Below are 15,579 nucleotides of genomic sequence, written 5' to 3' on the forward strand. Positions count from 1 at the left end.
ACATAAAATAAAAATAATGACTTATTTTTTTAAAGATATTCTCTAAGCCCCTAAACTGCAGTGTCCATAGATGCTCCGAGTAGCATGCATTGAGGGCAAGCTGGAACCCATGCAGTGTGTCTGCCCCTGTGACATGAAGCATGACTCTCCCCATAATGACATCCTGAGTAGGTAGCATACCTCCTGGTGGAGAATGACACTGCAGCAGGAGGCAGCAGCTGCTGCCTCTCCTGGGAGGCTGTGCAGAGTACAGTCAACAGTCAGGGCAGCCTTGGGGAGAGTGAGCCCATTTATAGAAGCCGTGCATAGTTCCAACCCTCATGGCTGTTTTCCACCTGCACTCATTGAACAGGCACTGATGCTGTCACTAAGCACCAAAAGCCTCCCCATTGGTGTGTATATTCTGACAGGCATGCGGGTAGGGCATGGATGGCTTTCACTCTGTGTTCATCTCCAGAAGACCACCCACATACTTCCTAGTCCCCACTTTATACTGTTAACCTTTTCAAGGCCTTAACCACACTACTCACCCTGGAGCCATGTAGAAGTGGAGTTAAGGCCATATGCCCCCTTCACATAAATTGGAACCCTGAAGTTCTGTCCACTGGAAGGGTTTCCCAACATCCTCTGTGAAAGATGACCTCATGCAGCCACTATCCATGTATGCCTGGTGACTGCTTACCGTGGTGGTCCATGCAAAAACCCAGTCTGCACTTTCTTTGCTCTAGAGTCGGGAGATTCCTGGGAGCTCATAGACGGGGGTACAGGAAGAAACGGGAAGTGGGTGCCATGGAGTCCGAACCACTGCTGACCTACTAGAATCTGATCAGACACACACCTTTCTCATGGATGATGGCTCTGTTGTGAATATCCAATGTCAGGGTTTGGTGACCTGGATAGCATGTAGGACACATCGTTCTCATATCATAATGCCCTTGTTTTGTGGCTGAGCATCCAAATTCCACTGGGCCCAGTAACAGACAGGAGTTACTTTCCAAGTGGAGGCAGTTCCCACATAAGGAGGCATACCTTCTATCTAAACTTCTTAAGTTATACATCATGATTATGCTATTTTATTTTTTATGTTTTATTTTTTATTTTATGCATATGAATGTATTGCCTGCATGTATGTAAGTGCACCTGTGTCATGCACTGCCCACAAAGGTCAGAAGAGGGCATCAGATTCTCCTGGAACTGAACCCAGGTCCTCTGCAAGAGCAGCCAGTGCTCTTAACTGCTGAGCCATCTCTCCAGCCCCCTGTGCTATTTTATCTTAATGTCACAAGAACCTTCAGTTAGACTTTCTGGTCTCGTGGCCTTGGTGTCAGGGCAGCTGAGATTGCCACCAAGACCTTCTGCAAAGCCACTTCTTCCCATCAGAGCTGACACTAACAGGTTCCCCAACAAATGTGTAAGAGGAAGAGGCCAAAACTTGCTGTATTTGCCCCACAAATCCTAAGGCACCTACAACTTTCCTCATAGTAATTTCCCATGGTGCAAATAGTCTCCTGGTTTAGAAGCAATATAGGAACGTGTCCAAGATCACTATAGGACTCTAGGATTTAAATCAGTGGGGAGGAGACTTTGTAGTCTACCTCCCACCCTCTGGCTCATGTGCCTTATTTCTAAGACATCAAGCATACTTGAGGCTTCTTGCTCACTGTGTCCAATGAAACTAATGTAATGCCATGAAGGAAGCAGCACAGACTCATGTTCTGTAGAAACTAGGTGATCAGGCTTGGGATGCAGCTCAGTGCTACTGTGCTTGCTAGAATCCTCCAGTGAGGGGCTGGGGACGAGGCTCAGAGGTAGAGCACCTGCCTAGAATCCCCCAGTTAGGGGCTGGGGGTATGGCTTAGTAGTAGAGCACCTGCCTAGAATCCCCCAGTGAGGGGCTGGGGTGTGGCTCAGTGGTAGAGCACCTGCCTAGAATCCCCCAGTGAGGGGCTGGGGTGTGGCTCAGTGGTAGAGCACCTGCCTAGAATCCCCCAGCGAGGGGCTGGGGGTGTTGCTCAGTGGTAGAGCCCCTGCCTAGAATCCCCCAGTGAGGGGCTGAGGTGTGGCTTAGTAGTAGAGCACCTGCCTAGAATCCCCCAGTGAGGGGCTGGGGTGTGGCTCAGTGGTAGAGCACCTGCCCAGAATTCCCCAGTGAGGGGCTGGGGGTGTGGCTCAGTGGTAGAGTGCTTGCCTAGAAGGATTGTGGTAGCAAGGCTTGTTGGTAAAGTGTTTGCCTAGAATGCACAAGGCCCTGGGGTCCATCCACAATGCCACCCAAAAAATAAAACATTGGGTGGAAAAAAGAAATGGAAGCCACTTGCTAATTTCCACAGGGAATGTTTACTAGAAAGAGTCACTAACCAGGAGCAGGTTATTGAAATGAGGAGCGGACCTGCCGTAAAGGTGGAAGAGCACTCTAAAGAAAAGAGCAATGGGATGTGGTGATTCACACCTGTAACCCCAGCACTCGACACTGAGGCGGGCGGTTGTTGGGTTCAAGGGCAGCCTGGGTTACGTAGTAAGATCCAACTCAATCAGCAAGAAGAGGAGAAGGGAGGGAGAGGACGGGATTGGAAGGGCAGGAAGTCTATCTTCTACCCCTAGTTCTGGAAGAGCAGCCGGTTGTCCTTTGCCATGTCCCTCTAGCACCCTCAATGGGCAAAGTCCAACATTTCACTAGAGATGGTGAGAAGTGCTTGCTAGACCCTGTCCTGTTATCGTAGTGGGCAAATAAAGGGTGGATCTGGAGTTGAGAAATAATCAATGGGTAATTGACAGAGATCAGCTTGGGTGTGTGCAGTGTGTGTGTGTGTGTGTGTGTGTGTGTGTGTGTGTGTGTGTTCCCACAGAGTCTCTAGTTCAGGCTGGCCTCTAGCTTACTATGTATCTGAGGATAACCTTGACCTTCTGCTCATCCTGGATCTGTCTCCCAAGTGCTGGGATTACAGGCTTGCTCCATCACACTTGGCTTATACAATACTGGGACTCAAACCCAGGGCCTGTGCTTGTTTGGCAAGCACTCTACCTCTGCAGGCATTGCACAACACAGGCACACTTACATATATGTAGGCAATACACTCATACATATAAAATAAAAATAATGAGATACTTTTTTTAAAAGATGGAAAGCCGGGTGTGGTGGCACATGCCTTTAGTCCCAGCACTTGGGAGGCAGAGGCAGGCAGATCTTTGTGAGTTTGAGGCCAGCCTGGTCTACATAGTGAGTTCCAGGACAGCTGGGGCTACAGGAAGACCCTGTCTCAAAAAGACAAAAATAATTAATTAATTAATTAATTAATTAAAAAATAAGGTGGCGAGTGATAAAGACACCCAGTGTCAACCTCTAGCCTTCACATGCATACACAGGTGAACACATCCCACACACATGTATATACACACACAAAACAAACATTGCTTGGGACTCTAAAAGAACATAGTATTCCTAATCTAGCTGAGTCACAATTTCTTAATATTTGCAGTATCTGACTCTAGATTTATTTTTTCATTGCAAATTCTAGACATATTTTACATGAAATTAAGAGTTTTACAAGCTAGGCATAGTGGCACATACCTTTAATCTCAGCACTTGGGAGGCAGAGGCAGGGGAATCTCCATGAGTTCAAGGCCAACCCGGTCTACATAGTGAGTTCCAGATCAGTTGGGACTACGGGGAGACTCTGTCTCAAAAAGACCAAAAGATAAAATAAATATTCGGGATGGAGGGATGGCTCAATAGTTAAGATCACTGGCTGCTCTTGCAGAAGACTCAGGTTCAATTCCCAGCACCCACATAGCAACTAACTGTCCATAACTCAAGCTCCAGGGGATCTGACGCCCTCTTATGACCTCCATGGGCATTGCACAACATGGGTGCACTTACATACATGCAGGCAGTACACACATACACATAAAATAAAAATAAAATATTTAAAAATAAATATTCACTTATAACATATATTCATTTACACCATAATTCACAGCAAATGTGAAAGTACACAAAGTCGATGCTTCCTTTACAGGCAAGGAACTTGCAGATTATGTGAAACACAATTATGATCTCTAAACTACCATACGGCCTGGCTCTTATCATTTCTGTATATAGCAAAAGAATCAGGGGCTCGAGTGATGGCTCAGTGGTTAAGAGCACTCACTGCTCTTGCAGAGGACCCGGGTTTGAATCGCAGCACCCACATAGTGGCTAATAAAAGAATCAAAGTCAGCTAGCTCGGGAGACGCCTGCACACCCAGGATTCTCACTGCACTGTTCCCAATCGCCAAGGGGCCCATCCTAGTTTGTTTCTCCATTGCTGTGACAACATACTCTGACCAATACCAACTTGGGGAGGAAAGGGTTTATTCAGCTTTACATCTCCCAGGTCACAGTTCATCAGGGAGCCCCAGGTAGGAACTCAGGGCGGGGACCTGGAGGCAGGGGCTGGAGCACAGGCCATGGAGGAACTCTGCTTACTGGCTTGCTCCCTGGCCCTTGCTCAGCCTGCTTTCTTATGCAACACAGGCCCACCTGCCCAGGGGTAGCACCACCCACAGTGGGCTGGGACCTCCCACATCTCGCAACAATCAAGAAGGTACCCCACAGACATGGCCACAGGCCAGTTCAATGGAGGCAATTCCCAGTTGAGGCTCCCTCAACCCAGGTGTGTCAAGTTGACAAAGCTATCCAGTACAGGGCCCATCAACAGATAAGTGGATAAGGAAATCGTGTGTGTACACAGTATAGCACTGTGCAGCTATTTTTAAAATTCACATTTTCAAGAAAACAGATGGAATTACTGGAGAACATTATGTAAAGAGAAATAAGTTAGCATCAGAAAAACAAACATAGTATATCACTCTCAGGTGGAATTTAGAGGGGGAAAGGGATGTAAAGGTAAAAGGGAGACTATCAAGGATACGGAAGAGCAAGAGCCCAAGGAGAACGAGAAAGGGGAATCCCAGACATGAATGTGATCAAAGGGGCTGGAGATGTAGCTCAGCTGGTAGAGTGCTTGAAGCATAAAGCTCTGGGTTCTATCCCCAGCACTGCATAAAAACAGGCATACTGGTGTGTGGTAGTGACCCCAGCACTCAGTGAGGTGGGAGCAAGGGGATCAGAAGTCTGTCATCCCCTACTGCCTAGACAGTTAAATGCCAGGCTGGGCTACATGAGAACTTGCCTAAAAACAAACGTGTGTGTGTGTGTGTGTGTGTGTGTGTGTGTGTGTGTGTGTGTGTTTAAAGTACATTATATGCAGGCTGGAGAGTTGACCCAGTGATTAAGAGGACCTGGGTTCGATTCCCAGCGCCCACATGGTAGCTAACAGCCGTTCCAGGGGATCCAAGGCCCTCTTCTGACCTCCACGGGTGCACTGACACACATGCAGGCAATACACTCATACACATAAAATTAAAATAATAAAATATTTTTAAAAAACAAAGTACATCATATGCATTTATTAAGATATCACAAGTCATTAATTTATATATAATTGCTATACTTTTATTTTTAATTGACAACTATGTGCACATCGAATGTGCATCTTGCTTCCAGTACTGACAGGGTCAGTGGGTTACATGGGAAGCCAACCTGTGTGCTGTCACCGTTACTGCTCAGGCATGCATACAATGCAGGAGCATCCTAAGTGACAGAGCAGAAGACATTCTGGATAGGATTAGAGGATGATGTCTCTGGGGCGGGGCTTTGCTGCAGAAGACTGAGGACATCAAGGTGACAGACAGGTGGTGGTTAGGGCCACAGGGTGTGTGCTGAGAGACCCTTCTGGTAGGCATTCGGTTCAGTGGGTGGAGACCAAGAGTTTAATTACCTAGTGTGGCTGGAGGAGCAGAGATAATGCTCCCCAAAGAGGAAACCAAGAAGCAAGGTCTCTCGAAGCTGCCCTGCCCCCCTTCATCTTTTTTGTTTTTTACAGAAAATATATTTGATATTTATTAAACTTAGTTTCTCCAGCTATGATTTGGCATTATACAAAGTATCTTAATGACACAGTAGAGTTAAAAAGATTTTTTGAGTTAAAAAGATTTTTACAAATTGAAGTGTGATACACTTGTCTCCAAATATTTTAATTGCCATAAATTTGTTTAAAAATACATATTAAATGCATGTTTGATGCATTTCTAAACTTTATACCACAAAATACATATAATACACCATACAGATGTGGAAAAATCTAGTTAGTATACAATACTTTGCTCACCATTAGCAGCTTTATTATGTGAAATGCACATACAGACTTAGAAATCCTAGCTTTTGAGCCCCCAAGTACCTCTGAAATTTAATGTATTGCAACAAATAAAAATCACAGTATATAATTGAAATTTTGGCTGAAAATGTCAGATGCCTAAATATTTTGGATAAAAGAAATATAAGGCAAAGGTTTGAATCATGTGCAAAATAAAGGCATTCTATCAGCAACAGGTTTATAATTTATCGACGGCATTACTTCCCCTCCATAGCCCTCCCCAAATATCAAACCATTATTTACTAAATAATTTTAATTTCAAATAAAAGGATCTTCAATAGATATATAATCATCTCTACCCTTCAAATACAAAATTTCTTAAAATCATTCAAAACAGAGGCTAGATAGAAATTTCCCCAACTGTGCTTATCAACCCCACATCTGACCTTCAAAAATGGTATCTTTCCAGACCCTGCAATCAAGTCATTTCTGTTGGTGAGTCCCCACCCCTGATTACTGCTGAATGCTCATGCCAGCAGTCTGCAAGGTGCATGCATGACGGGGACGCTTCTTGAACAGCAGCAACAAACTCAACGATATGGATATTATGGCATTGATTTGAAAGGCAGCATTTCCAAACTGATATTTTTCAGAGACGAACACAGCAGGTAGAAAATTCTGATGGCTAAAAACTGAAAAGAAGCCGGGCATGATGGTGCAAGCCTTTAATCCCAGCACTCGGGAGGCAGAGGATCTCTGTGAGTTCAAGGCCAGCCTGGTCTACATAGTGAGTTCCAGGCCAGCTGGGGCTACAGGGAGACCCTGTCTCAAAAAGACAAAAAAAAAAAAAAAAACTGAAAAGAAGCTCATGAGGAAGCAGCAAAAGGTCAGAACGAAGTGTCACTAGCATTTCTGGGTGGGAGCTTTTCCATGGTCATTACAGAGCATCCTCGGAGTAAGGATGGTTTATGCTTAGCTGAGCAATGGTGGCAAGGAGAGGCCCATCGTGATTTCCTGAAAATCAACTTCTTTACATACCAACTATTTAAGCTGCTAGTTAAGATGCTTAAACATCTACATGACTTTGTTGAGACTTCACTTGAATACCTTATTCTGTGGCCAAAATTCTGCTTTAAAAAGAGCTAGCTACTCTTTTTTATTCCCTATTCTGGAGAGAACAAGTTCTTTTACTTAACTGTGGGGTTCGTGTGAATAGGAGTTCAGCAGACCAGCAGCATCCCTTTGCTCTATTTTTGTTTGGTTTTTACAGGGTTAAATGAGGGCATGCTGGCCTCAAATTAATACTTTGAATGCCACAATGAAAGCATGTGCCTCCGCTAACTTCTTATTTACTTGTGTTCTTTGAGAATGGGTGTCACATAGCTCAGGTTGGCCTGAAACTCACTATGTAGCACAGGATGACCTTGAACTCAGGGTGTACACCAGCATGCCTGGTCTTTGTTAACTTTTAATGACTTACTTTGTACTACTTGCTAGCCTGGTTTTAGTGTCCACAAGTCCTAGCTGGATTCCTCCGTTAGTATGCAGAAAGTATGTTCACAAACATGATCAACTGTGCCACTTGCCACTGCACCTTCCAAGCCATTCAATGATTATTTCTTATATTGATTTTACTGCACAGCAACATTAAGCATGCAGTATCACTGGAAGAAAGACTGCCTCTCCAAGTGTGGCATGAAGCTGAAATGAAACCTGCATTCCACATACTAGCATAGTGTGTGTAAGAAGAGTCTACATGGATTTGAGCCTAAAACAGTCATCCTCAGTAGATGTTTCTGGGACCAAGACACCTATAGACTCCTCTAATTCAAAATACATAATGAAGTCATTTTTTTCCATTAGCTACTGGAAAATTAAAACCTTTCCCACCCTGTAAGAGCCCTATTATACTACAGAAGGACTCAAATATTTTTGAAAAGTTAATTTACTACAAATCATAGTAATTAAGCTTTAACAATCTAATGGAATACACATTGCACTCTTGAACATTAACATTCAAGGTGTCAAGAACAAAGTGTCAGGATCAACTTAATAAATAATGTGGAACAGTTGTACTAAGCTAAAATACTAACACATTTTTGACAAACTGATTTCATGTTTTCATACATACATACATACATACATACATACATATATAAAGTGCATGTGTACATAATTTTAAGTCCAATGTTGCATACCCTCATTCCTAGAAGAGTACACAGAGTCCAATCTCAACTGAGCTAAGCATCACTAACTGGAGCCATCACTGGCTGCCCTGAAACTCCACTGAGCCCTGGCCTCAGGCCACGACTTGCCTTTATAAAACAGATGCCTTCTGCAGGCTCTTGCTTCACAACACAAGCTCATTCACTAAATCTCAAGGTACCAAAGTTTCTACCATTAAATACAAATGATTCTGTTTAACCTAGCTGATTAATTCTTTAATGAAAAGAAATGGACAGTTTAAAAACAAAAACAAACAAAAAACCAACACCGAATCTACTAAAGCCACAAGTGTGTCACTCGCCCCCTTCACCTTTTTCCGTGCAGCAACCTCGAATGGCCACTAAACTGTACATTACTCCAAACTCCCAGTCTGCGCATGCGTGGGAGACAGCCAGTGATTTGCTGTCCCTGAGGCCAATGAGATGCTGCGGTTCTCCAGGCTTGTCCAATGAGCTCGGCGGACGATTCCTCTCCAGCCAATGGGACATCGAGAGTCCGGTCAGCTTAGGCTGGCCCAGTGTTAGGTGCCTCTGGGAGCACAGATTGCATCAAAACACATCCGGAAGTGCCTTCCAAGCCAGAAGTTTCCCGTGAAGACATTCTGGAGCCAGGAAAAATTTTGCTGCCTCAAAAAAGAAAAGGAGGGTTGGAGGCCGATTCTTGAATCCTGAGGAAAGAGAAGCCAGAGAGGACCAAAGGGAATGAGAGGAGGAGCCAGGGCCAGACCCCTGGGTCCGAGGGAGGAGGACTGGGTCTGGATCCCTGGGGTCTGAAGGAGGAGGACTGGGGTCTGGATCCCTGGATCCGAGGGAGGAGGGCTGAGGTCGGGATCCTGGATCTGAGGGAGGAGGACTGGGTCTGGATCCCTGTGGTTCGAGGGAGGAGGGCTGGGGTCGGGACCCTGGGTCCGAGGGAGGAGGACTGGGTCTGGATCCCTGGGGTCCAAGGGAGGAGGGCTGGGGTCTGGACCCCTGGGTCCAAGGGAGGAGGACTGGGTCTGGATCCCTGGGTCTGAGGGAGGAGGGCTGGGGTCCGGATCCCTGGGGTTCGAGGGAGGATGGTTGGGATCGGGACCCCTGGATCTGAGGGAGGAGGGCTGGGGTCTGAACCCTGGGTCTGAGGGAGGAGGACTGGGGTCTGGATCCCTCGGTCTGAGAGAGAAGGCCTGGTGTCAGGACCCCTGGGTCCGAGGGAGGAGGGCTGGGGTCAGGACCCCTGCGTCAGAGGGAGAGGACTTTGGCCTGGGCATCCTAGACTAAGGGAAGGAGGCTGTTTTGTTTCGTTGGGTCTTTGGAGAGTGCTGAATTCTAGACTCTGAGAAGCCTGAAGTCTGGTCACCCATGACTGACCGAGGAGGTGGGGGTCTGTACTCCTGTATCACAGAGTGCAGATTACTATATTCAAAAGCCTGTGTTCATAAGGAGGCTGGGTGACTAGAATCATGTGCCCTGTGGAACAGAGCTAGAACCCAAATTTCTGCAACCCTAGGACAGACAAGGCAGGGCTGTCAGAATTTGAGTTCTGGTGGAGCTAGGTCTTGAGTGCTGAGACACTGAGGCCTTGAGAAAGTTCTACTTTGAATCTGAACTCCTGAGTCTTTAAGCCAAAGAATCTCTGGCCCAGTCTGTATCCAGAAGTTGCAGGAACCTACACATTGAATTCTTGGCGTTAGGGAATTAATGGCTGAGTCTGAGAATTATAACCAAGGAAAATGAGCATAATAGCCTGTGACCTTGTTCTGTGACAAGCTACTTTAGGACAGGATGACTTCATATAGTATATTCCATGAATCTACTGTCAAGTCAGCATTTGCTAGAAACCGAGATTTAATTTCCCTACATGGTTAATTGTTGCCTGCTCTACCTTAGTTCCAAGATCCTGATCAGCTCTTCCCAACCTCTCTAAGAGAAGCCATGAGCGTCTGTGCTATCCAAAGTTTGCTGATCCTCTTTCTCCTAGGATTCTACCCCTGCTTAGGTAGGTACCGGGGACATGGAGAAGATCAACTCATTTGATTATCTTTTATCTTTGGAGGAGGAGGAAAGGGTGTCAGACACTGAAGGAAGGGAGCATGTACAAAGTGCAAATTCTTGAGAAGGACCATTACCTGCCACACTCCCTGACTGTGATGACTCCCTGACTGTGATGACCAGACCCCTGCCCAAATATTTAGGGAGGAAACCAAAGACTTTCATGACCCAGGGTCCTTCAATAATGGATGACACCGTATTGCACTCTGCCCTTCTCTACCCTAGTCTTTGCCTGAGCAGCTAGATCACCTCGGAATGTCCTTCTGTCTTCCATTTGTTCCCTGACACTATACCCCTAAGCCTAAAGGATCATGTATGTGGCACAGTGACCAAGAGGGAGAGGAGCAGCATCTAGGTGGAAAAAACAGGAAAGCCAAGTCACTCAGGACCTTGTGGGCCATTTTAGGAATTTAAGAATTTTATTCTGGATGAGATGAGAACCTACTAGAATGTTCTGCTTCTTTTGGGGCTTCACGGAGCTTTACAGGGCTGACATGATGGCCCTTGACAAGGATCCCTCTGGCTGCTGAATATGGGAGAAATGCAGGGAGGAAAGATGCAGAGACCCATGAAGGGATGCACAAAGGCCCCAGCATCTTGGGTCTAGGTGAGGCACTAGAGGCAGCAATGGTGCTCGGGTTCTCGAGGTATGTTACAGTTTAAGCCTACAGGATTTCCTGAAAGATGCAACATGACGTGGGACAGAGAATGGGCAAGAATGACAGCAATATTGCAGCTTGTACAAGGGGAGGCCTTTGAGCAAGACGGGGAAGACGCAGGTGGGGGTAGAGCACGGAGAATGCAGATCGGGCTTGAAGAAGGAAGAGCTGGAGCTGCAAATCAGTCCCTATGAAATGGGGAAGTGAACAGCACTCTACTGTGGGGCCATGGGGCCAGAGATGATGGCTCAGTGAGTAAAGCTCTTGCCACACAAGCCGGACCACCTTAGTTTGATTCCCCGAACCTATGTATAAATGGAAATAACTGATTCCACAAATTCATCCTCTGATCTTAACACACGCACCTGTGATACATGTACAACCACAGACACACACACACACGTACATACACGTATACACACATACACACACAGACACGCCATATGCATAGAATAAAGTTTAAAAGATTTCTGCATTGTGGAAAGGTATCCATCTCATGATCACGTGAGAACTTAAGAGAAGGCTCAAGTTCAAGGTTCTAAAACTAGATTCCTGAGGTCACCCAAAACCAAATGGACGTGATAGGATCCAGAATGCTTAAGTTCTGAGCTCAGCTCTGCCACCTACTAGCCTGGTGACACTGGACCAGCTACTCCTCAGTCTCTGATTTCATCTACCTTGAAAATGAGGATGGTGGTGATGCTAATGCCTCCACTTACCTTGGGGCTTTCGATGAGGAAATCAGACAACCCAGTTAACAGCGAGCATTAGGGCTGGGCCTGTAATCCCACTCCTCAAGAGGCAGGGGCCAGAGGATTTCCAGTTGGAGCACTGACTGCTCTTGCAAAGGACCTGGGTTCAGTTCCCAGCACCCACAAGGCAGCTAACAACCGTCCTTAACTTCAGTTCCAGGGAATCTGACTCCCTCTTCTGGCCTCCTCGAGCATTGCACATACAGGTACCCTCTACATGCACACAAAATGCTGAGTGATCTCAGGGCGTTTGAGCAATTTTGTCTGGAACATAGGGCTTCTCAGTTAAAAGAAATATATGGGCCTCAGGAAATGACTCAGTAAGGAAAGTGCTTGCCACGAATGCATGAGGACCTAAGTTTGGATCACTAGCATTCACATAAAAAGCCAGGTACAGTGGCACACAGACAATCCCAGCCCTGGGGAGGAGGAGACAGGAGGATCCCCGGGACATGTTTGCCAGTTGGTATAGCCAAATCAGTAAGTTCTAGATTCGGTCTCAAACACTTAGGTGGAAAGTGATTAAGAAATCTACCTGACTTTGACCTCTGGCCTCCACACAAACACCTTCACGTGTACCTACATACACACACACACACATATGCACACACACACACACACACACACACACACACACACAGGAACATGAACACAGGCCACCTTCCTCACGATTCAAATGAGGACCACGAAACTGGATGGGGAAGTAGAGATTGGCTGAGGGTCAAGAGGTGCCATCCATGAGGGGAGGTCCCTGAGGATTTTCAGATATACAGGATATGCAGTGCTGTGGGTCTCTGGGTTCTGAGTTCCTTCTAAATCCAAGACTGAAGGATATCACAGCCAGTGATTCACAATGTGATGGCCTGCCTGGGCCCAGAACCTGCAGGGACAGACACGGAGGCTTCCCTGACTCACTAACCGCGGTGATTTTCCTCTCTTCAGATACCTTAACCTGTCACAAGGGGATCATGTTGAAATTTGACAACAACTTGGCTATAACACCAGTTGAATGGTTTTCACTTGGGACCCAGAAAACTGATTCCAGAGAGATATGTCAGGAGACACTGCTGCTCATAGATGTAGGTACGTGAGCTAAGCATAAGGACCAAACACCTGAACTGTGTCCAACCCATCCCTACCCTGGGTTGTGTCCCCTGAAATTCCTGCCCAGCTCCCTTCATGCCTGGAGATCTCTATCCAACCCTTTTCTCTGCACCTTGGCTTGCTGGGTCATAATACAGGCACATATGGTATTTCTGTGCAAATTAGGGGGAACATTTCTGCCACAGAGGCACCTCAGTGATCTCACTCATTGGAAAATTAGTACTGGACTGGAGATTTAACTCATTTGGTAAGAGTGCTTCCCTAGCATGCACAAAGCCATGGGTTTGATCCCCAGCACCACATAAACTGGGTATGGTTGTGTATGCCTGTAATCCCAGCACAGGGGAGGTAGAGGTAGGAGGATCAGAAGTTCAAGGTCATCCTCAGGAGTTCAAGACTGGCTTGGGCTACATAAGACTCAGAGAAAGAGAGAAGGGGCAGAGGGAGGGAAGGAGGGATGGAAGGAAGAAGGAAGGGAGGGAGAGAGAGAGGGAGGGAGGGAGGGAAAAAGGGAGGGAGGGATGGAGGGAGGGACATTGAGCATCTGTCTGGGGCTCTGCTAAGCAATTTCAATCTGCCTTTTGAACCTTTACCGGGAAGTGTGGAAAGGGAAAGAAAAGCAGGTAAAAGGAGCGAACTACGGGCGTGAAGAGCAGAGCTCTGGAGAGAAATCCAGCAGGGAAGAGGAGGTAGAGAAAGGGAGGTTTGGAACAAGATCTTTGAGGGGGCAGAACAGAAGGACCCAGGCTTGGGCTTTGGTCTCTGGCAGACAGTAAACCTAGCCTGTGCTGCTGTGATTGGGGATTGCATGCGCTCTGTTTCTGGGAGCATCAAGGAAATGAGAAATCTGATCTCGGCCCCCCTGCCATCCTCCTCTTCCCAGCCTGCCTTTCACTCTCTTACCCCTTCAGGAGAAAGATCAGTCCTAGTGGGGAGCAAAGGCTCCAGCAGTGCTGGGGCACAGGATTCCAGGGCTGTCACCATCCATTCCCAGGGCTCTGGAGTGGTGGCTGCCTCTTACGTGCAGTACTGCTCCTCTGACTTGTGCAACGAAGCCAACAGCAGCAGCGTGCTTCTGGAATCCCTCCCTCTTCCAGGTATGGGATCTGGGGACACAGAACTTTGGGCTGCAGTTAAGAGCGTTCTATGCACCCCCAACCTCCCCCCCATCTCTCCCTGTCTCTCTCCTCAGATTTCTCTCCCCCTGGAACCCTCCAGTGTCCTGTCTGCTTGCAGTTCTATGGAGCTTGCTCCAGGAACTCCAACTTTGTCTTCTGCCCTCAGAACACTCGGTGTTACACTGCTGACATTCACATTGATGGAGGTGAATGCTGAAGGGCAGATGCCAAGCATGAAGGGAGCAGGGGCCAGGACTCCAGGGGCTGAGGGAGGGGGAGGGGGACTGACTCCTGGGTCTGAGGGAGGAGTTCAGGACTTAAACCCATACCCTTGGGTCCACAGAAGGAGGGTTGGGATCTCATCTCCTAGGTATGAGATTTTTAGATCTCCTGAACTCTGCCTTCCTACCCTCTGCCCCCAACTTGATCTTCATCTTCTAGGTGGGCTCTCTACCAATTTTAGTGCTGATGGATGCTTGGCCTTATCTACCAAATCCTTATTTGGTAACTCTGATACTATCGGAATCTTCTCTATATTGGAAAAGCATTCTGATGTAATGGGCTCCTTTTCAAATATAGTTACTCCTAGTGCCTATTTGGCTTGGGTGTTAGGGCTGGGACTATCCTTAGCCATTTTCGTGGAAGGCTTTTCCCTCTCTCCTGACTCCATTTCCCTGTGATTCTTAACCCCTGTTGACCACCCAAACCCAACTCTCCTCTGACTTCATAACCCAAGAACCTTAGGCTTGAATCTGTTTGCCTATGGTCTTCATGTGTTATTACCCCCCCACACCCACACCTCTGTATCACCTAATATTTGTGTACTCAGGCAGTCTGGGAGCATCTGGACTTATCCTGTACAGAGTGAACATCCACATGTTGGCCACATGTATCAAATAATAATAAAGTTCATGTTGTTTCTCTAAATACTGGGATTTCTCTATGTAAGGAGAGAACCAGGCATGGGAGAAGAGGACTCTATTGGGAGAATCATCATCCCAGGCCTGGGCTCTATTGGTCTGCTTTGGACCTTCATTCCAACGTGTCACCACAGAGTCTCCAAGATGCTGCAGCCCGAAGCACTTGGGCATCACTGAGATTGATGACCATCCTCATCAGCCAGGGTCCCAGCACGAAGAACTTTCACCTCATCTGAGAAACTGAAAAAGAGGTTTAAAATGAAATAAAGTGAGAGGATCATTGACACGGGGGCTGGGATGAGTTAAGAAAGAGTTAACCCAGGCCCCTAGGCTGCTGCCGATAGGTGTTTGTTGCCATTGTAGACTCCAAAGCTGCAGGATCAGAAGCCATTGAGAGAAAGAAGACTTTACAGACATAGCACATGTGTAGAGGTCAGACGACAACCTGTAGGAGTCGGTTCTCTCTTTTCACCATGTGGCTTCTGGGAATCGAACTCAGGTCATCAGGCTTGGCTGCAAGCTCCTTTATCCTCCAAACTATCACTCTGGCCTGACTTCAGAGTTTTCATTTCAGAC

At 46.8% G+C, this 15,579-nt stretch overlaps 1 protein-coding gene across 1 annotated transcript; it reads left to right on the forward strand.

The window, feature by feature from the left end:
- Positions 1-10,333: 10,333 nt before the first annotated feature.
- On the forward strand, positions 10,334-15,239 carry LOC103749223 (CD177 antigen-like). The gene is made up of 6 exons (XM_008852084.1): positions 10,334-10,397; positions 12,804-12,944; positions 13,877-14,062; positions 14,158-14,289; positions 14,525-14,637; positions 15,138-15,239. The coding sequence occupies exons 1-6, from the start codon at positions 10,334-10,336 to the stop codon at positions 15,237-15,239; spliced, it is 738 nt and encodes a 245-aa protein (XP_008850306.1).
- Positions 15,240-15,579: the final 340 nt, after the last annotated feature.

The sequence above is a fragment of the Nannospalax galili genome, unplaced genomic scaffold (assembly GCF_000622305.1).
Source record: "Nannospalax galili isolate Female #2095 unplaced genomic scaffold, S.galili_v1.0 scaffold385, whole genome shotgun sequence".
Lineage (NCBI taxonomy): Eukaryota > Metazoa > Chordata > Mammalia > Rodentia > Spalacidae > Nannospalax > Nannospalax galili.